Source organism: Protobothrops mucrosquamatus, unplaced genomic scaffold, assembly GCF_001527695.2.
Source record: "Protobothrops mucrosquamatus isolate PMUCROS unplaced genomic scaffold, P.Mucros_1.0 scaffold2208, whole genome shotgun sequence".
Lineage (NCBI taxonomy): Eukaryota > Metazoa > Chordata > Lepidosauria > Squamata > Viperidae > Protobothrops > Protobothrops mucrosquamatus.
This window is the reverse complement of record NW_015388300.1, coordinates 199043-211748: the sequence shown is the minus strand read 5'-3', so window position 1 is coordinate 211748 and position 12706 is coordinate 199043. Positions and strand designations below refer to the sequence as shown.

Below are 12706 nucleotides of genomic sequence, written 5' to 3'. Positions count from 1 at the left end.
AAAAATCACCCAAATGCGGATGGCTAATTTGCCAGTTCTGAAGTTAGAGACTCCGATAAATGATCCAAGTTTAACAACAAGGTGCATTTTTAAAAGTGGGCTAAAATTTATTCCTGTGATGTTCCTTTTTAAAAAAAAAAAAAAAAAAGAATGGATACACTGATGCCCAGATGTGTTCAATGCAGCTGTTACTCACAGACAAACATTACTATTCTCATTGCCCCCTTTCGGGATTTCCCAGGTTTCAAGGCGCAAGAAACCCCAATTTCCTCTTGCTGGAAAGATCAGGCAACCCAAATCACGTTCCGCTACTGGACAGAGATAATATTCTGGGCAGACCATCAGTACATCAGGACTTTTTATCATCTTCAGGTCAGAACAAATACTGAAGTGGCAAAAACATATTGAAACACACACACACACACATCTTGCACTTTGGAGCTGGATCTAGCTAGCCACACGGGGGGAAAAAAAATCTGGTTTTATTACTCAACCAGTTGAGTTTGTTGGAGATGTTCTATACAGTTTTATGGGCGGCATTACAGTTGATCTCCTCGGAAGAGCGTTGACGTCCACGTGTGAAGAGGAGGAATCCAAGCAGTCCCACAGAAGGCCAGGATGGGGCCGTGCCAATCCTGCTTCCTCCTAGCCGACCTCCCACCTGCCCGGAGCGGCAGAGGACGCTGCTGACCGCACCCGCTCATCATCTCTTGGACTTCCAAGCCGCTCTGGAGTAGGGGCCAGTCCGCTTTTTCTCGGGGGCCTTGAAGTAGACGTAAGGGGCTGCCGGTGGGAACTCGGCGTCGGGATTCTCTGACATCATTTTCAGCTTGGTTTCAATGGCTTTGATTTTTGTGCTGACGCTGCAGAGTGAATAACAGAGGAGACTGAGACGTCGGCCCGTTTAGTGCATGCAGGAGCTCCCCCCCCCCGGGCTGTCCCTGGGGTTCAAGCCACACCCTCCTGCCGGTCCCTTTTCTTTAATCGCGCAATCCCCACATGTGCTGGCTTGGCTCACTCCCCAAGAGGTGCTCTTCATTCAGCAGATCGAGGTTGTCAGGATGCTGGGAGAAACTCATGGTCCTCTCCCTGTTTAGCCATAAAGCTTGCAGCCTCTTCAAGAGAAAATTATTTTAAACTGCGGGAAACCGGACGTTGGGCTGGAGAATGTCCCGGAACAATAAACCCCTTTTCTGCTCTTCGGGGTCCTGTCTGTTCTAGATGAGTCCAAAGGACAATCCCACCTCCTACAATTGGAGGCCGATCTTACCTCAGGTTGGACTGGGGACTCTCTGTGCTGGAAGACGGCTCCAGACTGATGGGAAGGGTCTTCTCGTTCTTATTCTGGTCATACCTCTGGCAGGGAGGGGGGGGAAGAAAGAGCAGAGATTACCCCCCAGCCACAGCAAGAATGTCCTTTTGGCCCTTCAGACGGTGGCACCAATGGGCCATTTTTAGTAACGATGGAACCTCAATGAACACACGGGAGATCAAGTAATATTGGCTAAGCCCAGAGGTTGATTCTGACAGGGCTTTGCCTCTGTGGCTGTGTGGAACTGGCCTCAGGCAGCCTTCCTGAAGACTGTGGGGTGGACAGGAAGGTAAACCAATCAAGGAGAGAAACAACTTAGAAGTAAGGAGAAATTTCCTGACAGCGAGAACAATCAATCAGGAGGACGGCTGGCCTACAGTGGAAGTTGTAGGTACTCCATCACTGGAGGTTTTCAAGAAGAGACTGGACAGTCGGGATGGTAGAGGGTCTCCTGCTTTGGCAGGGATTGGACCTGGGTCAGAAGACCTCCGAGGTCCCTTCCAACAGAATAACATTCTGTTCTGTTGTTGTGCAGCCCAACCAACTTCACAAAGATGTGAAGGACATCAGTCTTCTGGGGGAAGACACCAGCAGAGACGGGGAGCAGCTTACCTTGACCTGGGCGTGGGCCCACCGCACTACCAGCTTCTTGGAGAGTGCCAGCTTCCCGTTGAGGCAATGGATGGCCTGTTCCGCTTCCTGTAGAAGAAAAAGACTTAGCAGAGAGAAAAGCTCTGGCTTTTCAGTACAGTTCAGTGTCAGATTTTGTCATGTTTTCAAAGACAGTTATGGACCTAAATGGGCTGGAGCCTGCAGGAGGCATCAAACGCAGGATGCTGCTTTGAGCAAGCGAGTAGTAGCAGACCAAGAAGACAGCCAGCATCCCCTTGCCTTCCCAACCCTTCCATAATTCCTGGTTTTAGCCCTTCTGCTCCCTACAAAAACTTTTGGAAACGGGTGAGGGGACAAAAGCCACTTGAGTCCCCAGCCAAGCAGAGCAAATGGAATATTGAGGAGGAGGAGGAGGAGGCAGCTGAAGGCCTGAATTAACCAAAGGTTCGACCTACCTGCTTGGTCTCAAAGTTCACAAAGCAGTAGCCCCTGGGCTGCCCTTCCAGGACCCCTGACTTATGGAAGAGGAAGTCAAACTGCTTCACTTTGCCAAACTTCTGCAGGAGTTTGAGAAGGTGATATCTGGAAGAGAGGGTAAAGGGGTGAACACTCCACAAATTGTAAACAAAAAGGTAAAGAGGAAGAAAAACAGTGTTTGTTCCTTTTTTTTTTTTTTTTTTTGCTGGAAGGCATTTCAGGACCGTGGCCAAAAGCTGACATCCAGGGTCAGGTGGCCAAATGGAATATTGTAGGGCCAATATGGGGTCATTGGAGACCTTTGGGGAGTGAAGGGAATCTGCAGCTTCCCATGCCAGCTGTACCTCTTCCTGTGGGTTCCCAGCAACGCAGCCATTTCCTTGAAATGACTGAGAAAACTCCAGGAATTGAAGCAGTCTCCCAAAGCAGGTAGTCACAGACATTTTCCAGGAACGGAGGGTGGGTGGGTGGGTGGGTGGGGGAGAGAAACTGGTTCAGCTTGACTCATGCAAACTTTTGCAAACTGATAGAGGAAAGTTCCTGCCACGACCATATGGCAGCTAATCTGTTTTACACACACACATAAGCAAAAAATGAGGGAAAAGAGTTTAAGAAAAAAAGGCACAAAAGAAATGGCTTCTGATATTCTTCAGGGCAATTATAAGTACAGTTACTTAAGCTCTCTCTCTACAGTTAGATCATAATACTCTTCTTTCTACAATTTATCCTTACATGGTAGCTAATTTGGGGGTGTCATCCCTACAATAACCCGATAAACATTTTGAGCCACAAAGATATTCCATACAATGTTGAAAGTCATCTCAAGATTTATTAGCTATTGTTAGAAGCATAAAAACGCCCCCATTCTCCCTCTGCCTCCTGCCCCCCCCCCCCAATTATCTCCTCTCTTTGGCAAATGTGCTTGTTTTCCTTAGTCCCAAATGGCCGGAGCTCATCCTGTTCTCTAAACGAAAAGCACTGAGCAACTTGCCTTGAGGAATCTGACTAGATTTCCTTTGGCAACCTTGTGGCCTGTTTGGCAGGACTGGGCTCATCAGCCTGAAATTCCTCCGAACTCAACCTGGGGCTTTCCCTGCGCTGTCTCTGCAAGGAAGCAGGAGCTTCCAAATCTCCCTGCTTAAATTCCAGGCCAGAGGAAAGGCAGGGAAATGATTTCACGTCAGCCCAAATGGCAGGTAATGAGCCAGTTAGTCCCCAGAGTTGGTGGAGGCAGGATTCTGGTAGGCGCAGTTAAGAACGTCCCTGGCATCTTTCTTCGCTCCCTTTGCCAAGCCCATTTTTACAAGCTCTGACTTTCTTCCATTACAAGATGAACTTATCTGGAGTCTAAAGAAAAAGAAATGACAGACAGGAGTTTGAATCTTTGGATAATATATGACAGTCTCCCCCCACAGAGATGCCTATTGTGGAACCTATGACACTCAGCTCCAGGATGCTCAAGGAAAGAATAAGAATATTATTTAGGGCAAATTCTCATGCCAGACAGATAATCAACAAAACAGCCATGGCTGTCATCTGAATTTCAAGTCATATTGAAGGGAGTAAGAATTTGCACAGAACTTGCTTTGTTGATAAGGAGCTACCTGTAAGTTTTTGCTTCTACAAATTCCTCTCTCTGCCCAATTCTTTACTTCCGATATGGTCGACCGTTACTTACAAAGTGCTAAAATAGTTTCTGAGTAACGAGGGAGCTGCATTACAGACAGGGAACAGGAAGCCGGGCTGCTGAAAATTGCCAGAGCTATTTTGATGGGGTACCTGGGACCAGAAGCCCCAGGCAGAGGAAGGAGAGTAGGCCCCGTTCCTACTTCCTGCCATCCAAAAATGCAAGACAATCTGTCCAAGTCCCGTTTCCTTTTCCGCCAGTTTTCCTCCTGGCACCCTGAGCGCTATTCAAACACCGAGTTGAAGGTTGCTTCAAACAATGCTCGTCTGAGGATGTGGGAATGGTCCCAGGCACATGCTAAAGCCATTTAGGCCGGGACAATTCCTCGGGGTGGATCTTGAAGCGAGAGGCGGAGAGGCCTCTCGCCTGCAAAAGAGGCCCCACTCGCTTCCCTTACGGTTGCAATGCAAACAGGCTTTATCACGGCTGGACTGAATTCTCACCTGAAAGACAGGTACATGGAATCAAGCTGAAACTCACAAAAGTAAAAGTGAGCCAGAATGCACACTGCAGAACGCAGGAGGGATATAATAAACTCTGTTGTGGCATAAAACATAAATTAAATGAGTTTGGCGCCAAGTGTTCCATTTTGCACCTGGTTGGGAGACCTTTTCGTGGCTTTATCAGATGGCACAGCATTTCCCAGAACCTAAAATTCTAAACGACTGTTGCAATAGCCGGCACACTGATCCATAAAATGCCTGTTTTTGGGACAGATTCCCAAGCCTGCCAATCCAACTGGCCCCGTCTGTAGGCTTCTGCTCAAGAGATGCTTTTAACTTCCAAAAACTTCACAACACAAATTCATGTGCTGAAAAGCCTCCTCAGCGAGCGCCTGTCAGCTGAGCAGCCGCCACAAATTGCTCAACCCCCAGAAGCCTCCGCAATACAAACACTGGGCCAAAAAATGGTAATTAATGCAAAACAGAGAAGAGGCCGGTTAGCGCAGCCCTGAATGAATCCTCGTCAAGAGGGCATTAATGACGGATTCCCACTTAGAGGCGCGATTAGGACCGTGCCCAGCTGAAAGGAAGAGCACTTGGAACAAAAAAGAGCACTTGCCGCCGGGAGAAGAAGACGGAGCCGGGCAAAAATTGCTTCCACAGCTGAGAGGCAGACAATATCGGGGAGATAAGACAAGACAGCCACTTGGAATGCATAAATCGGAGATTGTTTGGCAAAGTGGGGAGGGGGGAGGGAGGGAAAACGGTTGCCCCAACCCCGCCAGCTAATCTCCCTCCTGGCAATCAAGCTCGCCGCCTCCTCCTCCTCCTCCTCTTCCTCTCTGGTGTTTAATTGCCCCACTTCAAGGGGCTCAAACACGTTAGCAGGCAATTTAAATGCACTAATCACGGGAGGCCAAGGGAATGTCAAACGCGCACCCACTTCGCCTTTGATGCCACCAGAAACAGAGCGGGGGGGGGAGGGGGAGGTTCGCACAGGCAGCTGCAGCCTTAGAGACGGGGAGGGGGCTGCCCGGGTCCGCATGGAGGGGACAAAGGCCAGCCCTCCAAGGCAGAGAAGGGGGCTCAGAAACGGACACCCCCCCCGAGGGTCCTGATCGAGGGGCAGAGGCCCATAAGCAGAGCAGCCCGAGGAGGGGAAGCGAGGGGGGGGGGTGTCTCTTGGCCGGGGAGGGGAGGGAACACCCGTCTTGCCAAACACGGTCTTGGGAACGCGGCTGAGCTCGACCCCGGGGAGATCCGGCTGCCCGGCGGGAGGGGCCGCCTCGCCCCTCGCCCGCTGCGCCCCCGCCCGCCCGGCGGACTCACTCGGTGATCTTGGGGTCGAGGTTGCCGATCCAGAGGCGGTGCCCGTCCTGCAGGGCCCCCTCGGACAGCAGCGAGGCGTTCTCCAGGCGCAGGCTGGGCGGAGGGGCTCGGCCCGCGCCCGCCATCCGGGCCCCCGACAGCCAAACGGGCCGCCCGGGTCGCCGCCCCCGCCCGAAGGAGCCCAGCGAGGGGGACAGCGGTGGAGATCGGTCAGCGGAGGCCCCGCGCCTCTGGGCACGTGCAGAGTGCGCCCCCCTCTCCTCCTCCTCCGCGCCTCACCCGGGAGGGCCACTTGCGCGTCACTCCTCCGCGCCAAGAGGCGAGGGGCGAGGGACGCTGACGTCAGCCGCCGCCGCCGCGCGGGAGGAATGACGTCACAGCCGCGCGACGGCCCCGCCGCCTCTCTCCGCTTGCTGCGCTGAGGCGAGGAAACGGGATAGTCGGGGGGGGAGGGGAGAGAGCGAGAGGCACCGAGGGGGCGTGTCCCGAAGGGGGGCGTGTCCCGGGAGTCCGGTGGGCGGGCCCGGAAGAAGGAGAGAACCCGGTTTTTGGCAAGTATCGATTTAATCCGCTTCCAAAGCGGGTGGGGGATCTGTGCTCTCCTCCCCCCAGGTTATTATTGGTACACTAAAATATTATTATTATTATTATTATTATTATTATTATTATTAATAATAATAATAATAGAAATTCAACTTGGGTGGGAGGCAGGTTCGCAGGGAAGCCCCCCCCCCGGGGGTCCTGACCTCCAAGCAAGCCAAGCTGGATTGCTATTAATACTAATACGTCCCCCCCCCCGTCACGCTCTTCCTCAGGAGTGGGGCAGCAGCCCCTAAGTGAGCAACGGGGCTCAGACTAACAAGGACTAACCAAAGCTCTGCTCTCTTTTCCAGGTGGGCACCGGCGGCGCCATGGCCGGGCCCCTCCGAGGTCTCCGGAGGTTGCCTGCCCTGCTCTGTGGGCCCCCTTGGCAAGCCCCCCCAAAGCCCAGGCCCCTCCTGCTGCTGGGCTCCTGGGAGGGCTGGGCCCTTGAGACCCCACAAGTCAGGACCCTGGCCACGAAGAAGGCTAAAGGTGAGGAACGCTGTGGGTGTCAAAGGTCAAGGAGGCGGAAGGGCCCCTTGAGACCACCACCTCCAGCCCCCCCTTCCCCGCCTCTTTAGGCCTGCTGAATTGGGTGGCTCACCGTCTCCAACAGAGGAGGAAAACACGTCGAGACTAAAGCCGCTCTATTCTTGATCCTATAACCCATACATCCCATCACCGACACTCGTATTACTTCAGATTAAGTTGCTGTGGTACATCAAAGGGAGAACAGCTGGAACGATCCAAGGGCTGAAATGCTCCATCCTCAAAGTCCCAAAGGTGCTTTTCCAAAAGGCAACTGGATTTTCTTGTCTTTTTTCCTCCTTGAAAACATTTTGCCTCTCATCCAAGAAGCTTCTTCAGTTCCTCTTAGATGAGAAGTAAAACATTTTCAAGAAAAAAAAAACCCCAAGAAAGTCCAGTTACCTTTTGGAAAAGCCTCTTTGGAACAATCATGACCTGGATGTTTGAGAATCTCTCCTGAAAGGCAATCCAGATCTTTAGGGCTTTGCAGCCCAGGGTCAGAGAGTGATAATAAGAGGGTTGGATGGGGTTAGCAGAGGTGACTACGTGGAACAGACGGCCTACCTCAACGGTGCTCCTGAAGCAGGTCCAGAAGAAGTCCTGAGTAACCAGCGTGCCTTGGTTCTGCTCTCCGCAGCTAAAGGGAAAGGTCAGGTCCGTGTGAACATCAACACCTCTTTGGTGGAAGATATCATCAACCTAGAAGAAGTAAATGAAGAAATGAACTCAGTGGTCAAAACCCTGCAGGAAAATTTCAACAAAACCTTGAGCATCAGAACCAACCCAGGTGAGTGATGTTCTGCAGCTTTTGGGCCGCTGCTCCAACTCATTTGCTATTTTCTTGCCATATCAAATTTAAAAATATGCTGCTTAAAACTCTGCTTTTTTTTTTTGCCTGGCTTTAACTCAGGTCTCACTAGACTACGGTTTAGGAGGTAATGAAAGAGAACATTCTCTTCTGCCTGAAAGAACCAGGGAATGGGAACAGACTGGCGGATTTCTAACAGGCATCGGATAATTCTGGAGGCAGCCACTTGCAATGCACTCGGATGTTTTTACTTCAGTATATTTTTTTTAGAAGCGCCCAAAGATCAAGAGCTTTCCAGGTTGATCCCAAAACTATATGGATAAACGTAATAAAATGTAATAAAAACAGCAGACCATAATTATAAAGAGAGGAGGAATGATAACACCTGAGCCAGACTCCGAAAGGGTTTCGCTACCGTCGTGTTTCTCATTTCAGGGGCTCTCGATTCTATCACGGTTACCACCAAAGACGGGAAATTTCCATTAAACCAGCTTGCACAAATCTCCCAACACTCTGCGCAGCTCCTTGTAGTCAACATGAGCAGCTTCCCAGAAGTGAGTAGATTTCTTGTTCCGTCCCCCTGGCAGACCCAAATCTCCTGGTTTCCAGGAGCAGCCTGGCTGTGGCAAAGGCTGCTCCCCCCCCCCCTTTGGCTTCATGCCTGCTTGTCGCTGCCAGCAAGACTGGTGTCCTTGCCCTGGCATCTGCAGTGGCTCAGACTGCAAGCTCCTCTTGGCTTTCACACTTGGATGTTACTGCATAAGCTGTGAATGACACCAGAGCTTGTGCAGAACCAAACCCTGCAACCACGTTTGCTTTGGAAGAAGAGGATTAACAGACCAGAAAGGAGCAGGGAAGCTTTCCAATGACTGGGAGTTTGAGTTGCGTTTCCTCCATGCTGCTCCTCTCTCGAGTCCTAAGAGAACAGAACGGGGTGTTTTTTGTTAAGAGAAATGAGCGAACAAATGTGAAAGGAGGCCCATGGCCAGCTTAGGCGCCTCTGATGCCGTGGAGCGCACACGGTCCTCGCTCTGCTGGCTGCCGAAGGGCTGTGTGTGGCACAAAGGCTGAGCCTGGGGGAGGAGGGGGGGCAGGCAGAGGTTTCCAGCAATTGCCTGCCAGAAAATCCAGAGATGCGAAGAACAGGCCTGGTGCTAATCCCCTTTATTTTCACACTTGCCCGGTGCAATGTGGAACGAGTTAACGTGATTGAGGCCTTCCCCCTGAGCCCCAAACAGGACCACGTGGGGGCTTTGGCAGCCAAAGGCCCATCCTGGAATCCTTCATCTGCTTTTCTCCTACATCTTGCAGAAGTCTGGAGCCCCCGGGAGGGTTTGCTGCTCCTTTGCTATCTGGGTTGCCTCAAACCATCAAGATGGTTTCCATCTTCCTTTCTGCTTTCTTCCTTGCCTGCCTCGTCAGTCTCCTTCTTTCCCCCCCACCCACTCCCCCCGAAGCCTCTTCACCAATATCTTCGATCCTGGGGGGGGGGAGCAGGAGGAAGGGGGGGGCGTCCTGCAGCTTGCAATTCAGTTTGATCAAAGGGGCCCCGGCCGATGTAACTTCCTGGTCTTGCCGGTAACCAAACTAAATGTTTCCATGTTCTGTCAAGATGGATTGCTCTCCACTGATGGGGAGTCCTGGCATCTGGTAATAATTATTTGCTAATTCCCCCTGGCTTCTTTTTTTTTTGATCTTGGCGTTGTTGCAGAGCACAGCTGCGGCCGTCAAGGCAATCCAACAGAGCGGGATGAATCTCAACCCGGAAGCGGATGGGCTCTTGATTCGCGTGCCAGTCCCGAAGTAAGGCCCCCCCCCACCGCCTTCCTCTCAGCCCCTCCATGGCAAAACACCTGGGGCGATTTTGCCTGCTTGGCTAAATGAATGTCCGCTTAGAACAGTCAGATCCTCTCTGAAAGGGCTTCTTGCCTCCTCCTCCTGCGCTTTGGAAGAGGGGGTGAAATTGCTCTTGGCGGGGACTGCCTAGCGTGCACCCCAGAATTTTCCCATTCCAAGCCAGCCCCCCAATCCTCCTTGCTAGGCCTGCTGAAGACCTGCTTGCTCTCCCAGGCCATTTCAAATATCCCTTTAATGCCTCCTGGTTTGCTGAAGTTTTGCAACATGCTTTGGTGTTTTAAATTAGCTTAAACAAAGATAGCCAATCGGGTGTTTGTTTGAACGCTTACATCTGAGTCAGGGCCACGTTGAAAGCTGTGGGAAGCCACTTAGCACCAGCCAATAAAGGGTGCCATTATTAAACCCGACTAAGAAAAGCTAATTGTGTGTTTGGGACGGAAGGAGATGGAATGGGATCCCTTTGCCCCCCTCCTCTCCCCTCCCCTGCCAGTCCAGTTCCTGGTCTCCTGCCCCTCTCAGTGTCCCTTCTCCCCCCCCTCCAATTCTGAGGGAGGCTGCTATTATCCTCCTAATTGCCATGCAGCAGCCTGATTGTTAACATGCTCCCAGGTCATCTCTTCCCATCTGAATTCCTGGAGAGGAAGAGAAACCCCAAAACAGGCAAGTCAGAGCTGAACATCCTTCTCCTTCTTTCCTTCGTTTTAACCAGCCACCGTCCCTCTTTTGAGGGACAAGACCCACATGTTTGATTGCCAGGCTGCCTCCTGAGGGAGGGAGCCATCCAAATTGTGTCTGCTGGGCCGCTGGCGTAATCTCCATGCTCCAGAAGCTGCGGTCATTAAAAAAGCCAGAAATGCAAACTCTTACCAGATATTATTCCAAAACATCATGCGCCCAGTCACTGCCCTGCCCTCATCCAGCCGCCTCTCCTGCCAAGTTCAGCCTTCTTTCTCCTTCAAACATTTTCTCCATTGCTTTCAAATTTTGCATCTCTGGGCATTTTCATGCCGTGAAACGTTTAGATCCGTCCCAAGAGGCTCCTTTTCTCCTTCGCTTTTCCCCCACCAGAATCACCCGTGAACACAGGGAGAACTTGGTCACGGTCGCCAAGCAGCTCACCCACAAGGCCAAGGAGTCTCTGCGCAGAGTGCGCACTGGGGCCGTCAACCAGACCAAGAAAGCCAAAAGCACCACGTCGGAAGACACCATCCGACTGATAGAGAAGCAGGTAGAAGAGAATAACAGAACAGTAACTTTATTGTCGCTTTGAAGGTACACTATTTGGCATACATTGAAATGAAATTCCGTGGCATACAGCTCTCAGAGGGTCACCACCTCTGATACACGCGACAGAAATATGAGAAAAATAAATGAATAAATGCAGGTACTGTGGGATTGGGAGGACCCGCTGCAGGCTAGAACTGACCATCAGGCTGGGCTGTCCTGACCTGGCAGGGACACGGAAAGGTCGCATTTCGCATCAGAGGTTTCCCCACCTCTGGACAGCCGTGTCCTCATTCGGTGGCCGGCCTTTGTTTTTCATCCAGATGGACGTCCCTACGTTCTTACGCTTCTGATGAAAATTCCAGTGCAATTGTTATTTGCTACCTGTCGGCGTTTTTCTTTAAAAAAAGGAAAAGGAAAAAAAAAAAAGAATTCACACGGTGTTCTTTTCTCAATTTGCCACAGATTCAGCAAATGACAGAAGATGCCACGGCCGAAATGGAGAAGCTCTTGGCAGCAAAGACGAAGGAGCTCCTTGCCTAGGGTCTCTCAGAGGTCGCCACGAGCTCCTTTCTTCTGGTTAAACGGTCAGGGAGCCCCACTGGTGTCTCCACCGCGGTGCTTTGTCACCTGCTGGAACCAGAATTGAGGAAGGAGGCTTAGCCTTGAGGTGGGCTGGGAAAAGAGAATTTGGTTCCTCTGGCAACTGGTATCTCAGCTCCGTTGCCGAAAGCACAGCATGGACCAGAAGCCATTTTGGGAAAAAGAAGGGTCACAAACCATTATCGATGAAATGGCCTGCTGTGCCCTTGGTGCCTGGCTTTGGGGGAGCAGAGGGTGCTGGTGCCCTCATAAATCTGCCAGGAATCTCGTATATCAAATAAAGCAAGTCTGAATGATCTCGTTGAACCCCTAATTTTTGAGCAGCATCAGAGTGCATGGAAACGGGCACATCCTGGGGAGGCTTCTGGATCCCCACCTCAGTCTGGGCATTAAAAACAGCCGCCCTGTTGCAAAGGGCAGAGGTTGGACTAGAAGACCTCCAAAGTCCCTTCCAACTCTGTTATTCTCATCACCTTAACCTAGAGACCCGGTGGGATGTGCTGGGACCGGAAGCTCCCTTCTGCCCAAAGCACAATTCAGTTTTGGTCTCCAGACAGAAGAGCGACCTTCCTCTCCAGTCCTCAGGACGTCCTTCCTAGCTTCAGGCCTCTTTGACCAAATCCTGGACTTTCAGAAGGGCTGATGCTGACCAACACCTGGCTTGGTTCACACCTAAGGCTTACCTGGGATTTACTTTGAGCCTCTGCACTCGCCAAACAAGCAAGAAGCCACGTTTGGGCTTGGTGCATAAACCCTAGATTGCTTTAAACTTCTTGCTTGTGTGCCCAAATCATGCTGAGCCACGAGTGTGCCGGGCTCTGCCTGGCGATGCTCGCCCAGGGTTTGCTCAATCCGGCCTTAAGACATCCTAAACCACCATCTATCCAGGTAGGCTGGTTTGCGCAGCATGGTAGGTTAAACATAAGGGTGGTCATGTGACTGTGGCCCTAATGTTCATTTATCTTAGGCGGCTGGACAAATAAATGTACCATTTCTAGGACATGCGACTGTCTGGATGTGGAATTTTACTCCCTTCTGTGCTGGTTTCTTTGCTCCAGCCAAACCTTTTGGAAACCCGCCTTGTGCAGGAAAGAAAAAATGTGGGCAGAAAACCAAATTTAACCGCTTTACTCACTGGCAAGATGGACCTGGACAGGGGTGCCAGGCATGCAAATACAGCCATCGGCCCAGGCTGAACAATAACCGAGCAATTGTAGCCAAAAAACCGGGGCCAGATGGAAAGG

At 51.4% G+C, this 12706-nt stretch overlaps 2 protein-coding genes across 2 annotated transcripts; one reads left to right on the top strand and one right to left on the bottom strand.

The window, feature by feature from the left end:
* Positions 1-340: 340 nt before the first annotated feature.
* RBM18 (RNA binding motif protein 18) lies at positions 341-5985 on the bottom strand. The gene is made up of 5 exons (XM_015824340.1): positions 5861-5985; positions 2380-2506; positions 1925-2011; positions 1271-1356; positions 341-863 (listed from the first exon to the last, which is right to left on the bottom strand). The coding sequence occupies exons 1-5, from the start codon at positions 5983-5985 to the stop codon at positions 704-706; spliced, it is 585 nt and encodes a 194-aa protein (XP_015679826.1). The 3' UTR covers positions 341-703.
* Positions 5986-6894: 909 nt separating this feature from the next.
* On the top strand, positions 6895-11758 carry MRRF (mitochondrial ribosome recycling factor). Its single transcript, XM_015824359.2, has 6 exons — positions 6895-6934; positions 7608-7757; positions 8214-8332; positions 9490-9581; positions 10704-10863; positions 11325-11758. Exons 2-6 carry the CDS (start codon positions 7691-7693, stop codon positions 11400-11402), a joined length of 516 nt encoding a protein of 171 aa, XP_015679845.2. The 5' UTR covers positions 6895-6934; positions 7608-7690; the 3' UTR covers positions 11403-11758.
* Positions 11759-12706: the final 948 nt, after the last annotated feature.